Here is a 17932-nt window from a genome sequence, read left to right as displayed (position 1 = left end):
ACAGATTTTTTTAACGACTCAGGGACTAAATCCAGTATCATCATTATAGTATTGCTCATAAGAATGCTTAGGCTGCCCAACTTACCAATTCACCTTCAAAAGAAAAGAACCTCAGAGCCGTCAAGTGACTATTCCTGTGTGTTCTCCAGACTGTAAATCTTACTTGAGCAGAAAGCCTCGTCTTTCTACTGTGGAGCAACTGGTTGGTTTAAATCACCAACCTTCTGATCAGCATCCCAGTGCATAACTCACTACTCACCTAGAGCTCCTTACTTTGGCAGCCAAGGGGATCTACGCTTCTTTAAAGCTTAACTATAGTTCAACATCAGTGACTATGAACCAGGTCTTTAATCAAATACTATCTTGAAAGTTACACTGTATTCTTGACCTTGGAATATATTAAGCCTCCTTTCATATTATTTTGTTCCGTTCTAAAGCCACAAAATTAGGTGGACCTCACAGAGTTGCTTTAATAATTAAATGAGACACACGAACTCACTGCCATTGAGTTGATTTCAACTGATACATAGCATAGTGCTCGGTAAATACACTGGCTTCATACATGGTAAGTATGATTATGTTTAAACAGTTAAATAAATGTGATACAGAAAATCTACATAACAATGAAAGAAAGTGCATACCGTTCATTGGATGACTCTGCAGCAGAACAGATCTAAGGACCATACACAGTGTTACGTGAAACACTTCAGAAAGACTCACGCCAAATATTCTGCAGCGCCCCTCACTACTACCGACCAATTATTTCTTGTCTTTATTTTTGAAGTGACCTTTAAAATCACTAGAAGGAATTTTAGGGACACTATTTTTATTTGTGTGAACTTAGTCCTCATCTTTAAAATAGGCCTATGGATGCAGTGATTGCAGAGTGCAGCTGGTAACTGGGAGGCCAGTGCTTCCAAGCCACCAGGAACAATGTGGGAGAAATATGTGGGAGTCTGTGTCAGTAAATACTTGACCTTGAAACCCCTATGAAGATAGCATACGCTGTCCCATAGTTCGATGTCCTTGAGTGCATTCTGACTCATAACCACCCTACAGGACAAAAGGGCACAAACCTTGTGGATTTCTGAGACTGAAACTCTTCATGAGAGTATAAAGCCTGTCCCATAGGGTCATATTAATTGGAATCAACTCAATAGCAATCAGTAATCCAACCTATATTCTCAAGTTTTCTACAACACACTCGATCCTTGCTCTTATCCTTACAGAATTGTCACTTCCTTGAGACTCAGGATAAATTTTACTGTACCTTGCTCCCTGGCATCTAACACAATGTCAAGTTTGTTTCTAGGGTGTTTAAAGAAGTTTCAAAAATGAGAATCAGGTGTGTGCATGCAAGACAATATTTATACATGAAAAACATGATTCAGAGATGAAGCATTGAACATTCACCTCACCGTCTACACACTACTGAAACCAGTGGGCCAACTTTATTATGCACCTTGGTGATAAAGCTCACTACCTCAGAGACAATTAAAATTATACTTAATATGTGATACAAAGGTGTCCTTCACAAATAAGAAATTTTCAGAAATGTGGGAAAATGGTTTTATAAAAAAGCTCAAATGGATGTCCTGCATTAATGTTTACAATATCCATTAAATGCAAAATAACTTGCTTGAAAGTATAAATTGCATTTAACTACACTGAAATTTTCTACTTTGATAGAAATTTAGATCCTAATTTTTTAATTCCTAACTATTCAGGTCACCAAAGAAAATCTGTAGCAAAAGCTTCGACAAAATGACACCTCTTAGAAGTGGTTCCAACTCCTCTGGGATTTCAGAGTTCCTCTTGAATTGTTTTGTGAGGTCCCCAAGCTTGCAGCGCTGGCTGTCCCTGCCCCTCAGCCTCCTCTTCCTCCTGGCCATGGGGGCCAATGCTATTCTCCTCATCACCATCCGGCTGGAGGCCTCTCTTCATCAACCCATGTATTATCTCCTCAGCCTCCTCTCCCTGCTGGACATTGTGCTCTGTCTCACTGTCATCCCCAAGGTCCTGGTCATCTTCTGGTTTGACCTCAGATCCATCAGCTTCGTTGCTTGCTTACTCCAGATGTACATCATGAATTCCTTTCTGGGCATGGAGTCCTGCACATTCATGATCATGGCCTATGACCGCTATGTTGCCATCTGCCACCCATTGCGGTACCCAACCATCATCACGGACCAATTTGTGATCAAGGCTGCCATCTTTGTTTTGGCCAGGAATGCCATTATTACTGTGTGTCTTCCTATCCTCTCTTCTCGACTCCATTATTGTGGGAGAAATGTCATTGAGAACTGCATTTGCGCCAACATGTCTGTTTCAAGGCTCTCCTGTGATGATGTCACCATCAATCGCCTCCTTCAATTTGTTGGTGGTTGGACTCTACTGGGATCAGATCTCATCCTCATCTTCCTCTCCTACACGCTCATACTTAGAGCTGTGCTGAGACTCAAGGCAGAGGGAGCTGTGGCCAAAGCCCTAAGCACATGTGGCTCCCACTTCATCCTCATCCTCTTCTTCAGCACTATCCTCCTGGTCTTTGTCCTCACTCACGTGGCTAAAAAGAAAGTTTCCCCCGATGTGCCAATCTTGCTCAATGTCCTTCATCATGTCATCCCTGCAGCCCTTAACCCCATTGTTTATGGGGTGCGAACCCAAGAGATCAAGCATGGGATTCAAAAATTACTGAAGAAAGGGTGGTAATAAACACAAGAACTTTCTCTCTGCATTCCTAAAATACAATTACTTATAAATCAATAATGAAAAGTTGGTTTTAAATCCATAGCTCATAGACAGAATTTAAGGAGAGAATTAAGTTTAATTCTAAAATAATTTAATTCTTAAACAATTTCTTATCTTTATCAAAATTAGGCAGTACATAAGATCAGTGGGAGTATCCCATGCAAAGTTTGTGATGTTGATTAGGCTTGTCTCTAAGTACCAACTTAAAACTCGGGAAATAAGACATGAAAAACAAATGACTCGCACAAATAATTTATTAAAACTTATTCTTCTGAACTGTGGTGTTTCAATTTTTTTCCCTATTTGAATCAGGGAGAAAAGAAAGACAGTGGTTTGGTAATGAATGATTAGTTTACTTCTATATGCTGAAATACTTAGGGGTGCATATAAAAGCTTGTCAAACAAACCATTGTCATTGGTTTTGGAAAGCGGGATTATGATATCTTGATGATTTTTTGCTGTATTTACATGTTCTTGTAAACTGTTCCTCCCTCCACCCCACCCCCCAAAAAACTGGTAGAAGCAAAAGTAACATGACATCTATCTTAAAGGCAAATTCTGGTGACAGCAATTATGTGTCACTGAGCCTCCCGTCAGTGGTCAGTCTGTTCCTATTGTTTCAGAACCACTCCATGTACACACTACTAGGGTAACCTCAAACTTGAAATATGAGCCTCTTTTTTAGGGTTGAGAACAAATGTTAGGTATTAAAAAATTTAGTGTTCTCTGTTTTCAAACATATTTATAGTTCAGTTCTTATCTTGACATGCTTTGTGTAGGAAGAGCCTTTAAATTCATTTAGCTCTGGTTACATTTGTAATACATTCTTAGGATGTAAGAAATAAGCCATTGTTGTAAGCAACAAAAATAAATGGTGGCTCCATACTAAGATACCAACATTGATTGGTTACATGAATTCATCTTCCATCAACCCGTGGCTAGCCTTGAGTGGAGGTAGAGCTGAGTTAAATGGGAGAAGATAATTGAATCTGACTGGATTACAGTTACACCTCCAAATATAAGGGAAAATAAAAGGGACCCAAACAATTGGACACCTGGATAAATTTTACTGTGGATTCCTGTAATTGGGGTAGAGGAAGGTAGAATATTTAACTCTATTAGTTAGAGGTTTTATTTTTCTCTTTCAAATGAGAATGTATTTGACTATACCTTGCTATACATCTAAAATTTTGCTTTAAAATTGTATCCTTCTATTTGAATATAAAAACCCCATTGCTCTGCTGAATTAGATTAATGAACATGTTGTTCTAATTAAAATGGCATAATTTGTGATATACTTGCTAAAATTACTACATAAATGTTTATCAATAAGCAGGACTGTCATTTAGATCAAGATGCAACATTTTAAGTGAGATTTAAATATGATTTATGTGACTTAAATATCTATCTTTCACTTGACTCTCATACCTGACAAGTACCATATTCCAGTTGCCTACTTATATTTCTAAATTTGGATATTTATTAAGAATTTCAAAAGTACAGTTGATGAGAATTCTTTTTAGAATTGGAAGTTTTTGTTTAAAAAGGGATGTTTAATATTCCATGTAAATGTCACTACCTTCTTATGTAATAGAAACTATATTCCTCCATAGACTTCCAAAAAATAAGCACATCTATCTTGCAAGAAACACAGCCAATATACATCCTTGAAACAAGGATGATCAAACCAGTAAATCAAGTCACTGCCTGAGCGTGAGACACTGGGAACTGCATAATATATGCCCCTTCACTTCTCTTTAACTGACCCTGAAATTGCCAGTCCTCCTTTGTTTCCATTGACCTTTAGTCCACATGAGTCTGCATCCACTGCTCTGTGATCTTCCTGCATTGTGCTCCATTGCATGTGGCTGCGTGGGTCTGAAGATGCATCAGTATTGGACTTAAACACTTGAGTTGGACAGGGTTGGAATGCTTTCTTGATATATAGTTATTTATTGATATAAAGCGCTTTCTTTATAAGTGTCACTGGATTTGTTTCTCTAGTCAACTCAGCATAATATAGCCCTCAACAAGAAGGATTGGCATGGTGGCTAGTGTATAAAAGCACAATACTATTTGGATGGGTGGCACTGGATTGGGCAGGGTTTTCTTCCATTGTATGTAGGGTTGATATGAGTCAGAACCAATTCCATGTCACCTAACAACAATATATTCTTTCATCATTTACTTCTCTCCAAATTTTATCTACTAAACAATGGAATCCTTGTTATTATTGTCACCCATAACTTTAATTCTCATTTCCCGCTTCAGTCTGTCTAACCCATTAAGATGCCTCACCTACATGATTCAAATAAAGGTTTCCCTTACCCTACTCGTATGCATCTATCCTGAGTATCAGAGGCACTCTGAATGTAAAGATTGAGAATCAAGTTGAAGATATTGGAAATTTTAGTTAATGAGTAATTAGAGAATAAGTAATGCAAATGGTACATGTACAGAAGATAATCAACACCGAGTGGGTTCAAGAATGATTTATAAAAATGTATTGAGGAGAACTATTCTACTAGCAACTGAGAAAGATTTTATTTCAAAATGAAGAAAGCAGCATGTGTCACTTGTGAAATTCAGATGAAGCAGGCACTCATCTCATACATCCGTAACCCTTGAGTCTGGCTCACAGTCTCATAGCTGGTACTTGAGTAGCTTGGTAATCCCCTGCTTGATTTCTTGAGTTCTCACCCCATAAACTATGGGATTGAGAGCTGGTGGGATGAGGTGGTGCAGGACGTTAAGAAGAATGGGCACTTCTGATGGCACTTTCTTTCCTGCTTTGTTTGTGAATATGAAAACTAGAAGCAATGTGTAGAAGAAAAGAATCAGTATGAGATGGGAACCACATGTGCTCAAGGCTTTGGTGGCTGCACCACCTGACTGCAAGCGCATTACAGCTCTCAGGATGAAGCAGTAGGATAGTAAAATGAGGACCAGATCAGACCCCAATAGGCACCAGACAGTCACAAACTGATAGAGCTTATTCAGGTGAATATCCTCACAGGAAAGTCTTGCTACAGAAATGTTGGCACAGATACAGTTCTCCACCACATTACTGGCACAGTAGTTCAGTCTGGCAGCCAGAACTGGGGTGGGCAATGTGGCCAACAGATTTCTGAAGACAATAAAGATGGCTGCATAAATGACAAACTGTTCCGTGATGATAGATGGGTAGCGGAGGGGGTGGCAAATGGCTACGTAACGGTCATAGGCCATGAGCAGGAAGGTAGAAGACTCCATGGGAAGGAAGGTATTCATGACGAACATCTGCAGGAAGCAGCCCGCAAAGCTGATGGGCTTCATGTTGAACCAGAAGATGAGCAGGACCTGCCAGAATTATGATTCTCAGAACTCCTGTGGACACAGTCTTGCCCTAGGGGTCCTAAACCTCTATTGTCTTCAGTCATCCACTCTCCAACCCCAATCTCAGGATCTTATCCAGGACAGCATCCTCATTGCAAATACCTTCTCTGTGCTCCTTATTCTCCGGGGTCTGATTCAACTCGATTCCATCTGTAGACCATATCCTTTAATTGGTGGTTTGTTTGTTTTTCCCTCATTCTGTCCTTTCCTGACGTCCAGTATCTTATGCAAAATCTAGCTACAAATATCTACTCACAAAATGCATCAGAGGGACATCAAGATCAGTAATACCAATACTAATTTGGACATCCACCAACTCCTCCATACTCATGAGAAATATCTTCCTATTATATATCTTATAAATGTCATGAAAACACGTATATTAGAGAAAGGCTATTCAAGCCCCCTTGAGAGGGGTGAAGGTCATTCACAGGAAAGAAAATGACCTAGAAGAAAGGGCTAAAGTGTGGGAATATCATTGGCTTGGACATTGAGTAGGGCCTTAGAAGTATAAATTAATATATCTTTAGAAGGCCATGGCCATTAAAAATGAAAGGGGACATATCTAGGAAGTATAATGGTGTGGATGCTTCATGGTGGGTTTTCCTTGAAGGTCAGGGAAACTTAAAAGGCAAAAAAAATTACGGAGGAGGAAAAGATGAATGAGCACGTAGAACATAATTTGGGAGGCATTGTTGGGGGACAAAGTTGGGAAAACGTCTGACCTTAGGGATGACTGTCAAGCAGAGTATGACATCCAGCATGGAAAGGATAGCAAGCAGGTAGTACATAGGTTCATGCAGAGAGGCCTCCTGTCGAATGGCAAGTAGTAACACAGCGTTTGCCCCAAAGGCCAAAACCAGAAGAGGAGCTAGAGGGATAGAGAGCCAGTGCTGTGTGTCCTGCATCCCTGGGAAGCAGATCAGTAGGAATTCGGTCACCTGGGCTGCTGTGTTGTTGGGAAACATTACCATGACTTGTACATGAATCTGTAACTCTCAGAAAGAAAAGATGTTAGTTCAGGATTTTATTGTGTTTTTAATGATTCCTTATAGATCTGCCTCCAGTCTAGGTTTTTCCTAATATTCTCCACCATCCTATTGATAATTTAATTGGGTTCCATCACCCTTTGTTAAAATAATTTCTTCACAATTATAATTTTATGAATTAAAAATAACTCCAACTCTCAAACAGAATTCAAAATTCACACACACACACACACACACACACACACACACACACACGCGGACAGCCACATTTCTAAAACAGGCTTGGCTCTGTCTTGCCTTCCATTTTTACCTGTGTCACACGCTCCACTTAGAATTCCCTCTACCTTCAACGTTATAATTTCTATCTTTAAAATTCAGGTTGGTATAAATTAACACTTCATCTTGAAGAGGTTTTCTTATCTTATATCATTTACAAGGAAAGTTAGATTCCACCCCTTTGCTTTGCTTCCCTATACTTCTTACATTATCTGAATATGCTGATAATAAAATGTTAATAAAACTTTCCTATAATCGTTGAATTTCCTTACTCGTTCATATAAAGACTAGTGAAAAGGGACTGTTATCATTTTCTATCACAGGAAAGAGGAAAATAACAGGTACCTGAAAATATACTATATGAGGCAGTATACAAATCAACAAAAACAAAATAATGGAAAGTTAACGTAGTGCTCTAAGTTAGTGCACCCAGTAGCATCACCTGGGAAGGTTCTCTATGGAAACAGTGACATTTTTACATAAAGCAGTTTCACTCCAACCTTGTTTTTTGTGATGGCCAATTTCAGAGAACAGTGTGCGGCTGTGAAAATTTGTTTCCTGCTCAGGGAAACTGTTGTGATGTTGAGCATAGCTTACAAAGATAGTGCTCTGGGGAAAACTCAAGTGTATGCGTGGTTTTCTCTCTTCAAAAAGGAGAAATGTTGATTGATGACAAACCTCATTCTGGATGTCCGTCAACTCCCCAAAAGATGAAAATGTTGATGAAATTCATGTCCCTGTGCTTGAAGTCCAACAAGGGACCATTGAAGAGATGGGAAAGTTATCTGGCCTCTGTTGGAGCGCGGCTCAGCGCATCTTAGTGGGAGATTTGGGGGAATGGGAAGGGTCACTGTGCAGTGCGTGCCTCCAGTTCTGACTGACCAGGAAAGAGAGCGTCCAGTGGAAACATGCCGTGCTTTGAAAGAACGGGCCTGAAGCAGCCCAGACGTTGTTTTCCAAGGTCATTACTGGGGAGGAGACGTGGTGCTATGCCTACAACCCCTAAAGAAAGCATCAATTGGCCAGTGGTAGACAGCATCATCACTTTGCCCAAAAGAAGCTCCTCAAGTGAAATCAAAGATCAAGACCATGCTCATTTGCTGTTGTTGTTATAATGAGGGGGATAGTGCAATTTGAGTTCATTGCACTAGTTCACACTGTTAATCAAGCTCTCTTTACAGCCTGATTTGTGGCAAACTGGGGGACTGTTTTTGCAGCCATGACAATGCATCTGCTCATGCAGCCATCTCACTGCACCCGTTTCTGGCAAAAGAAAAACCCAGCATGACTCTCTTGCTTCATGCAGCTTACTCACCTGACCTCTCTCTGTGTGACTTCTTCTTCTTGTTTCTGCAGATGAAGAGGGACATGAAATGACAGAGATTTGATGACAAAGAAGAAGTGAAGCAGAGAATGAGGGAGGGAGGTTCTATCAGCTATCCAAACAGATAAGTTCAAAAATTGCTTCCAAGAATGGAATTTCAGATTTGACAAATGTATTAGGTGTAATGGAGAGTACTTGGAAGGTGAAAAGTTTGTTTTAAAAAAATGTTTTAAATACATAACTTTGAAGAGAAAATTCCAGGGTTTTTTGTGGGGAGTACAGTTTTATATACATTCTCATGACAGCACACAGTCCCTCCAATAACATCCAAAACCCCAGTAAAGGAACTGTCATAAAGGAGCTACCATATAATATGAATCATTTCTGTGTCTGGCTATTCTCTGTGTGGGGAGGTTATTTGTAAATATGAGCAATTAGGTTCTGTTGCCAAACCACTGTAAAATGTAGCAAGCCCTTGGGCAGGGCTCAGGGGCCTTTGAGGTCAACTAGTACGAGATCAAGATGAAGACTCACCTCATTGCTGGTTTCTGTTACCCGCTTATGATATTGCCTATCGATTATGTTACATGCTGACTGCGTAATGTGTATGCCACTTATATGCCATTGCATATACTTCTTAGAAAATACATCTACTCTCTCTGTCCTGATATTGCAGGAGGAGACCCTGGCCACAGTGTCTGTCTGCCTTTATTACTTTCCACAATCGCAAAGTCGCTCCTGAGGACCTGTTTCAATGTTGGGGACCCCTGCACCCCCAACATATAATAAACACTCAATTAATACAGTTCAGATAAGCATGACTGAGAGATTGTTCAAAGCATCATACTGTGTTTCAATCTTTTCCTTTACTACTGAGCATCTTCATCCCATGTTCTATCTCATACCACCATCATGCTTGCTCAACATTCAGCAGAAGCCTTAAAAAAAATCAGTGGAAAAAATAACATTTGATGATGAAAAAACAAATCAAGCAAATTGGTGGTGAGAAAAATAAGTACAAAATATCCATACAATATTGTGTGTGTCCTGAAGTGTACAGTCGTATGTGTGTTTATTTGGTAACTGCTAACCAAATACTCTGCAATTCCTGGTAAAAGGAGAAATATGAGGAAATATGGTTGTCACTACAAAGGAAGAACTCAAAGAATTCCTAAACATGCCTTAAGAGATGATCTTCACAGACAATAACCTCAGTTCCTTTGGTAACCAGTGAAGAAGTTGCCAGATTCTCCTGTGCTTCACTCAGAAACTGAGGATACATCATCTCTTACAGTAGATATTTATTCTTCTTGGGGGACATTTCTAGCACCGAAAACACAGTGGGGAAACCCTACCTAACAAGGATTGGGAGCTGGTTAGGAATTTCTAATGTAAATTATATGAATGTCTCAAGCCCAGTAATTCACAACCTTAAGTATGCATCCGAATCATCTATGGAAGTTGTTAAAGGGCATTTTGTTGGGCTAGAGCCCCAGAGTTTTTAATTTTATAAGTCTAGGGTCCCCACTTCCCGATGCTGCTCTTCAAGAGTGAACACTGTGAGAATGATTGACCTACAGTTGTATTATTAGCCTAAAAAATAATTTAGATGAACAGTAATGCAGGGCTGCTACTTCAGTTCAACCAACCAAACCCATAACTTTAGTTTTACAATTATCTTCATTTAGTTAAGGAAAAATCAACCTAACCCCAACCTCCCAATCTGAAAGTTGCCTGGCTTATGCGGGCTCACTTAGAATTCTGTGGGTCCCTTTTTGACACTCCTCTGCTTGGAGCTGTAGTTACTAGCCATGTTTCACACTCGATCGAATGACCTCTTCCAAACAAGTATGACATCTCCTTTATTTTTCTCTCCTTGGAGAGAAGTCTGACACTTTGAGCGTGCTTATACTATCCCAAGACAGAATTTCCTCTCCAGTCAACAGCCCTGCCGGAAATAGACCTAACTGATCCTTACATGAGCTCAGCTGACACGTCTAAATGTGTTCACTTTTCTCTGACTTCAGTGATCCTCAGAGCCCTGACAAACCAATATCTAGAGGGTGCAATGACATTCTCTTAAACAAAAGATGAAGGAACTCACGGCCCAAACGAAAACTGGGACTTGCATTTGATTTTCCAATGTTCTGTTCCCAGTCATACCTGCAGGGAAAGTCTGCTGTGAACAATGGTCTTGGCCCCTCAGTGTGTGTCTCTTCAACTACTCACTGTCCGGTGCTTGTGCCTAGAGCCCCTGAAAGACTTTATGAACACGCTGTCTCCATATAGCTCCTCTCTTGTGGCTGACAAGGGGAAGAGCTGGTGTAGGGATCTTCCTCCCTTGGGTGTCTCTTCTCCCTGCAGATGTACACACGCTTCCACTTTAAAAAGAGAGGTCCCTGGCTATCAAAACAGATAGTGTCTGGGGTCTTAAAAGCTTGAAGGTGAGCAATTGGCCATCTAGCTCAGAAGCAACAAAGCCCACATGGAAGAAGCACACCAGCCTGTGTGATCACGAGGTGCTGAAGGGATCGGGTTAAGGCATCATCAGAACAAAAAAATCTTACAATAGTGAATGAAGGGGGAAGTGCAGAGTGGAGACCCAAAGCCCATTTGTCAGCCACTGGAGATCCTCTCACAGAGGGGTCTAGGGGAGGAGATGAGTCAGTTAGGGTGCGATGTAGCACCGATTATAAATACAGCTTTCCCCCAGATCATAAATGCCCCCTCCCCCCCACAACTACCATGATCCAAATTCTACCTTGCAAGTCTGGATAGAGCAGAGGTTGGTTGTACACTGGTGCACATAGGAGCTGGAGGCACAGGGAATCCAGGGTGGATGATACCTTCAGGACCAGGGGTGTGAGGGGTGATACTGGGAGTGGAGAGGGTGAATGGGTTGGAAAGGGGGAACCGATTACAAGGATCTACATGTGACCTCCTCCCTGGGGAACGGACAACAGAAAATGGGGTGAAGGGAGATGTCGGATAGGACAAAATAATAATCTATAAATTATCAAAGGTTCATGAGGGAAGGGGGAGTGGTGAGGGAGGGGAAAGAAAAAGAGGACCTGATGCAAAGGGCTTAAGTGGAGAGCAAATGCTTTGAAAATGAGTAGGGCAAACGATGTACAGATGTGCTTTATACAATTGATGTATGTATATGTATGAATTGTGATAAGAGTTGTATGAGTCCCTAATAAAATGTTTAAAAAAAGAGAGAGAATTCTACATTTAAATCCAGATAAAATAAAAGCAGTAATGCTCATTTTGAGGTATCTGAGAATTGCATGAACTGGGACTTATTGTAATGGAAAATAGAATCACTTGGGAACAGGCAGGCTGTGTTTAAGAGGCTCTTTAAGAAAGCAATATTATTAGACTAATCAAGCTGACTTAATCTTACATGTCAGCTATACTATTTTAAAACTACTACTAAAATGAGTACTTTATTTTTTAACTGGCCCTTAATTGTTATTTTCAGAAATATTTCCACAAGGGAAAAATATGTCACTTAAACGAATGGTACACATTTCTGAACACTCATTTAAAACATTTAATGGTAGTCAGACTGAAGTAAGTCAACATTTCATTTTTAGGATAATCACAAAATGATAATGTTAAACACAAACAACCCCACTAAATGTAGAAAACAGCTTTCACCCAAGCAACCACAAAATTTTCCTATGCGAAAATTTCAATTCTGAATTTTAATATCAGATTTAATTATATGTTGCTAAGAAAACAGATTGGGGCCACATCTAACCTCTGGCTCACAATGCAGTTTTTCCACAAGGTGAAGATCAGACATGTCTTCACCCTCCAGCCCTTTAAATCCAATTCTAACACCACATGGCCCTCCCACAGTATTCTACGTCTATGTCTGTGTTCAATAATCCATTACAATGGCTACAAAGAACCCACAGACAATGCTGAAGGTTTTGGGATTTAATAGGGAAGTTAACACGTTACAGCTGAGGTACACAAGTGCTCAGGATACAGTTGTTTAACCACAACTGTTTATTCTCTGCCATGATCACAGGCAAGTCTCTCTAGCTATCAGCCTCTTGGACGGATCTCTGACCCACTTGTGCAATATTTCAAAGCTCTTTGGGGGCTGCTTATAAATATCCAAGGGACTTGCCATTTCACTATAAGCCTCAACCAAAATGCGCTCGGCCTCAGCTTCAGCTCCAATTCCATGGGCCAGAAAACTCAGCTCCTCTAAGTCTCCAAAGGTACTCATCCCTACGAGGTAGCCTCCTACCTCAAAGCACTGTTTCCCTTGCTCTGCGCGCGGGGAAGTCTGTCTCATTCCCTTGCTCCTGGTTTGGATGCAGCTTCTCTGCCACTCCTCTGGTGTCACAACTGTTTCCTGGATCAAGGAGTTTCAATGAAGAAGGACCTCAAGGTCCAAAGAAGATGCTCCACTCCTAACAAGGACCTTTCCATTTGCTAGTAGTGAAACCCTCTTTCTGCTCATGAGATGGCTGGTTTTACACCCAGCATTTGAACAATATGATGAATGTTCCTCATTTGTAAAAATTTATAATTATCAAGTCTATAGTATCCCAATTAAAATACCATGAAAATTTTTGAGGAAAGCACTGGAATTTTACTTTACCAGAAACTGTTTTACATGCAGACTCAAAAATAAAAATTGCAAAAAAATGAGGGGAGCTTTTATTAAAATTCCAATAGAATCAGAGGTTTCCTTGTTCATGTGCCAAGTAGTAGTTCCTTGCTACTGAAGGTACTTGAACAAATCTTTCACATCTATTTAGGAAAGATCCTTTAGACTCTAAATTCAAAGATGATTCTAGATTTGATGACTTTACTACTCCATAAACATGACATTCCAGGTAGCCAAAAGTTTCTAAAGTAATGACCAATGTGGAAAATCTGCCAACTATTTTTTTGCGTGCTTTAAGCAACAAGTTAAAGAGAATTTGGAACTGTTTAATTTAAAATGACAGTAAAAATATTAGTACTAAAATGACAAATTATACAGATTTGTGCAACCAATCTATAAGCAGACACCTGTCAGTGATTAAAATAATTTTTGTTCCCTTCTAGTCTTTGTTCAGAATACTTGGTAGCATTGTGGATTACCAATGGGCTACTAATCTCAAGGTCAGCATTTTGAAACCACCAGCTGCTTGGCAGAAAAAATATGAAGCTTTCTACTCCAGTGAAGTTTTCCATTCTTGGAAACCCACAGGAACAGTTCTACTCTCTCCTATTAAGTCACTATGAGTTAGAAATGACTCAGTAGCACGGAGAGTTTAGAGATTCTCTGTTCAGAGAAAGATTCTCGGTTCAGTGACAATCTAGCAACATTTTATTGTGAAAAACAATGCATCTACCTGACCCCAATCAAGCCAGACTGTGAGCCAAATGCTAGCATCCGAGATGAAGCAGCAAGGCCAAGATTCTAAGATATGACTGAGAACAAGGAAGGCCTAAGGGCACCATGACATATCATCTTGAACTTGAAATATGAAAAGATTTTATTAAAACACTGCACAATAGTCTAGAAATTGCACTGGAAATGAAAGAGCATATGTAGGACAGGATCTTTATTTCTCTGAAGTATGTAAAATAGCCACAAGCATCTTTCTTTGCAGATAATACAGGAAGCACAATACATTAATAAAATGAGTTTTCATTATAATGGACTAGTTTGTTTCAGACTCTACTTGAAACACTCATAAATTAAGTAATATAAACATCAGAAAATCACATAATGAAGAATATCATTCATTTTAAATCTAGGAGTTAAATATTCTTTTAGAAAACTGAGTTATATAAGACTTTTTTGAAGTTACCTTGGAGAATATATTATATTAACAACTTGATTCTTGCTTTAAGAAAATATTTCAATGGAAATAAGAAACAAACATGTACATATGAATTAATCTGGTTTTATTAAACAGAAACAACTATAATATTAAAGCATTGCAAGACTGGCTATAAAAATGTAAAGTTGAAAATATGAATGAGGCCATTTCCCAAGCTCAGAGTATTTTGCAGTCTCAGATCAGTCAGAGATATTACACAGGGCTCCAGGTGGTCAGAGAAATTCCATTAGGAAGATTAAACTAAGGTGTTGTGGCATAGACAAAGTTTAAAATGAGACTTACAATACAGATAGTTTGCCAAATAAAGTGCCAATGCTGAGTTTTCCATGGAAATGCAGATATTTCAGGTTTTTCATGTGGGAAATGGAGAGTATAAGATAAATATCAAGAAAGTCATATCAAAAAATAATAGGCTGCAGCTGAGTGGAATAATGGTTGAGAAGAGTGCTTGAGTTTTGTATTTTGGTTGGCATCAGTCTTTTAAGTTACAAACCAGGAGAAAAGAAAGGTAATCAAAGCTATGTTGTTAAAGAAACACAGTAATATCGAAATATTTTATTATAAGACCACAAAAATTGTTATCCTTATCATAGAGCATGTATATTAGGGGGAAGAATCTTGAATAAGGCTTATAAAGTAATATCAACTAATCCAAAGAGAGACCTAGTTCTTAATTTTTAGTGTAAATTAACCCCAGAAAACTTTAACCAATTTCTAATCCCCACCAAATTCAGATCAGATAGGGAACTTCAAAGCAGTGCTTTATAACCCCACAACTAACGATGATTGGATCCTATGGGAAGCTACACTGCTCCCAACACAAGGTAAAAGCACTGGTACGACAGGGATGGAAGTAGAATGAAGACAATGTAATTGTATATGAAAGATAGGCAGGAAGGTGCTCATATGGATGATGCCTGAATTATGATGGAGAAATCAATCAGAATAAAGCAAAGTCAAAACTTGGACAATCTATTGCACATCTAAGGAAAAGACACTCAAAGTATATTTAAAAATGTTTTCTTTAAATATTAAATACTTCTTATAAAAAAGGAAAAGCTTTAGGAAATTCCTCTTCTGTGAAGTGACATTATCTAAAATATTAACTGGAATGCAGTGCTGGCACATGTCACTCACTCACCTGGAGAATCAGTTTTGTGGAGTTACTTTGTATCTCTGCATGAGACTGATTTATGATACAAATTAGGCTAAGCTGTGTCAGGTTGAACCAAGAGAAACAATGTACATGTGTATATAACGCATTCAAGAAATTAAAAGCATTACAAAAGATTTGAATCACATATGTCCTATAATCCATGAACTAATCCACTCTACTGCTAGCCAAATCTCAGGGTAAACTTCCAGGTAGCTCCAGACTCCAAAAAGAAAAATGCCCTAGAATTTCTAGCAAATAGGAGCCTAGACAAAGATGACGCCATAATCCACTGATGCATTATGGGAAAAAAATACAAACTTAGTTATTGCGGTACCTTAGTAAATTTCCTATGCACCATGAAAATGATTGAATGATATCAATTTCTGTCCCCACGATCAGGTCTCATTAATTTCATATCTTCAACCTTTTCAGCAGCTTCTGGATTCCCTGCTTGATCTCCTTAGTTCTCACGCCATAAACAATGGGGTTCAGAGCAGGAGGGATGAGGTGGTGCAGGATGTTGAGCAGGATGGGGACATCTGGAGGAATTCTCTTCCTGGCCAGGTTAGTGATGACCAGAACCAACAGGACTGTGCTGAAGAAGAGGATGAGGATGAAGTGGGAACCACAGGTACTCAGGGCCTTGGCCACAGCTCCCTCGGCTTTAATTCTAAAGACAGCTTTCAAGATGAAGGAGTAGGAGAGAACAATAAGAATAAGGTCTGAGCCCAGCAGAGTCCAGCCTATCACAAACTGATAGAGCTGATGAAAGGTAGTGTCATCACATGAGAGCCTAGAAACAGACATGTTAGTACAAATGCAGTTCTTAATAATGTGACTTGCACAATATCGGAGTTGAGAAGAGAGTATCGGGATCGGCATAGTAAGAAGGCCATTGCGTGTTACAATAAATATGGCAGCTTTTGCCACAAATTGATCAGTGATGATGGATGGGTATCGCAGAGGATGGCAAATGGCTACATAGCGGTCATAGGCCATGACCATAAATGTGCAGGATTCCATCGTCAAAAAGCTATTCATGATGAACATCTGTAGGAAGCAGGCAGAGAAATTGATAGACTTGTGGTCAAACCAAAAGATGTCTAAGACCTTGGGAACGACGGTGAGGCAAAGCACAATGTCCAACAGGGATAGAAGGCTGAGCAGGTAGTACATAGGCTCGTGCAAAGAGGCCTCCAGTCGGATGGCGATCAGGAGGGTTGCGTTGGCCCCAATGGCCAGGAGAAAGAGGACACTGAGTGGCAGGGACAGCCAGTGCTGCCAACTCTGGAAGTTAGGGAAGCAAATGAGAACAAATTCAGAGACTGGAGCCATGGAGGAGTTGTTGGGTGGTGCCATGTGCTGTATCCTCATGAGAAACTTTGACACTGACCCTTGTTAAAGCCTTGGGAAGATGAACAGAAATAAACACATGCGGGAAAGATGAATACTTATGAATAAACAGATTTTCTTGAAAAGCATTGAAAAATAATGACAAATGTTGGCAATACTCCAAGTGATTTATAGTTATTAAGCCCATCCATTCTGTTACAAGTTCTACTAGTAGAATTACATATTTCCTAATTTGCTTTGAATTTTTTTCTATTTATATTGTTCCTAAATTTGACAGATAAATTATAAGCGAATTTTCTCTGTAAGAGAATAATCATTATAATTTCCAGAGACAAAATCAAAAGCTAATAAAGTCATTTTATTTAAATCTCAATGATAATCTAGGGGAACAAATAACAGAATTGCAGGTGACTAGACACATTGGATGATGTAAGATATTATATAAATATATACATATATATGTTTTGAAACTAATGTTGGTAGCAATTGTACACTTATGTTTGATCTCATTGAATTATGGACTGCTACAATAACTCAAAGAGCTCCCAATGAATAAGTAATAAATAAATAAATAAAACCATACTGATAAAAGTATACTCTGAAAGGAAGTATTCACTATTTCCTATTTTCTGTTTCTCCAAAAATACATGTGCACATCATATTGCTAAAATAGATCAGTCATAGACACATCGGATAAAATAGAACTGCTCTGAAGCACAGACTGAAGATGAATACACCTGTCTGTCCTTGTTACAAGATATACCCCACAAAAGAAAGCCATCGAGTCTAAGTGTATTACAAAAGAATATTTGAAAGCATTTTTAGAGTTATAACTGCCATTTACAAA

The 17932-nt window shown here is 39.2% G+C and overlaps 3 protein-coding genes across 3 annotated transcripts; 1 reads left to right on the top strand and 2 right to left on the bottom strand.

The window, feature by feature from the left end:
• Window positions 1-1764: 1764 nt before the first annotated feature.
• Window positions 1765-2712, top strand: LOC142446761 (olfactory receptor 56A3-like). The gene has a single exon (XM_075548501.1). It carries the CDS (start codon window positions 1765-1767, stop codon window positions 2710-2712), a length of 948 nt encoding a protein of 315 aa, XP_075404616.1.
• A 2682-nt stretch (window positions 2713-5394) lies between these two features.
• Window positions 5395-7100, bottom strand: LOC142446760 (olfactory receptor 56A4-like). The gene is made up of 2 exons (XM_075548500.1): window positions 6852-7100; window positions 5395-6090 (listed from the first exon to the last, which is right to left on the bottom strand). The coding sequence occupies exons 1-2, from the start codon at window positions 7098-7100 to the stop codon at window positions 5395-5397; spliced, it is 945 nt and encodes a 314-aa protein (XP_075404615.1).
• A 9043-nt stretch (window positions 7101-16143) lies between these two features.
• On the bottom strand, window positions 16144-17091 carry LOC142445857 (olfactory receptor 56A4-like). Its single transcript, XM_075547734.1, has one exon. It carries the CDS (start codon window positions 17089-17091, stop codon window positions 16144-16146), a length of 948 nt encoding a protein of 315 aa, XP_075403849.1.
• Between the last annotated feature and the right edge of the window lie 841 nt (window positions 17092-17932).

The sequence above is a fragment of the Tenrec ecaudatus genome, chromosome 4 (genome assembly GCF_050624435.1).
Source record: "Tenrec ecaudatus isolate mTenEca1 chromosome 4, mTenEca1.hap1, whole genome shotgun sequence".
In the NCBI taxonomy this organism is placed as follows: domain Eukaryota; kingdom Metazoa; phylum Chordata; class Mammalia; order Afrosoricida; family Tenrecidae; genus Tenrec; species Tenrec ecaudatus.
The sequence above is the reverse complement of the archived record's forward strand: the minus strand, read 5'-3'. Positions and strand labels throughout refer to the sequence as shown.